Source organism: Penaeus monodon, chromosome 33 (assembly GCF_015228065.2).
Source record: "Penaeus monodon isolate SGIC_2016 chromosome 33, NSTDA_Pmon_1, whole genome shotgun sequence".
NCBI classification, from domain to species: domain Eukaryota; kingdom Metazoa; phylum Arthropoda; class Malacostraca; order Decapoda; family Penaeidae; genus Penaeus; species Penaeus monodon.
In genome coordinates this window covers 14,303,792-14,304,144 of record NC_051418.1, presented here as the reverse complement: position 1 = coordinate 14,304,144, position 353 = coordinate 14,303,792, and the positions used below count along the sequence as shown (strand labels likewise).

The window sequence follows — 353 nt, the reverse complement described above, 5'->3', positions numbered from 1 at the left end:
AACGAAAATGCTAACCCCAATTATAAGTCTGTTATATAACTAAACTTAATTATGCATTTGAGGGAATGTTATATAGGCCTAATAACCCTCTTAATTTTTAAAAAATCTCTTAATAAGTTCATATATTTCTCCAGGCTTCTTGGGTATGTCAGTGTGATTCTGCATTAGTAGATCGTCTTGAAGAAGATTTCAAAGCAACACTGCAGCAACAGAACAGCCTAGAACAGTGGGCTGAATGGCTGCAAGCTGTGGTGTCACAAGTACTCCGCCAACATGAAGGGAAACCTGACTTTCCAAAACAAGCTCGACAATTTCTGTTGAAGTGGTCATTCTACAGGTATGTCTTTAATATC

General features: G+C 37.4%; 1 protein-coding gene across 1 annotated transcript in view; it reads left to right on the top strand.

The window, feature by feature from the left end:
* The window catches only part of LOC119594257 (DNA-binding protein RFX2-like), a 21,225-nt gene that overhangs the window by 16,413 nt on the left and 4,459 nt on the right, over nt 1–353 (top strand). The window contains exon 3 of the mRNA XM_037943326.1: nt 135–337. Within this exon, the coding sequence (XP_037799254.1) occupies nt 135–337 (203 nt within the window). The remainder of the gene's footprint in view (nt 1–134; nt 338–353) is intronic.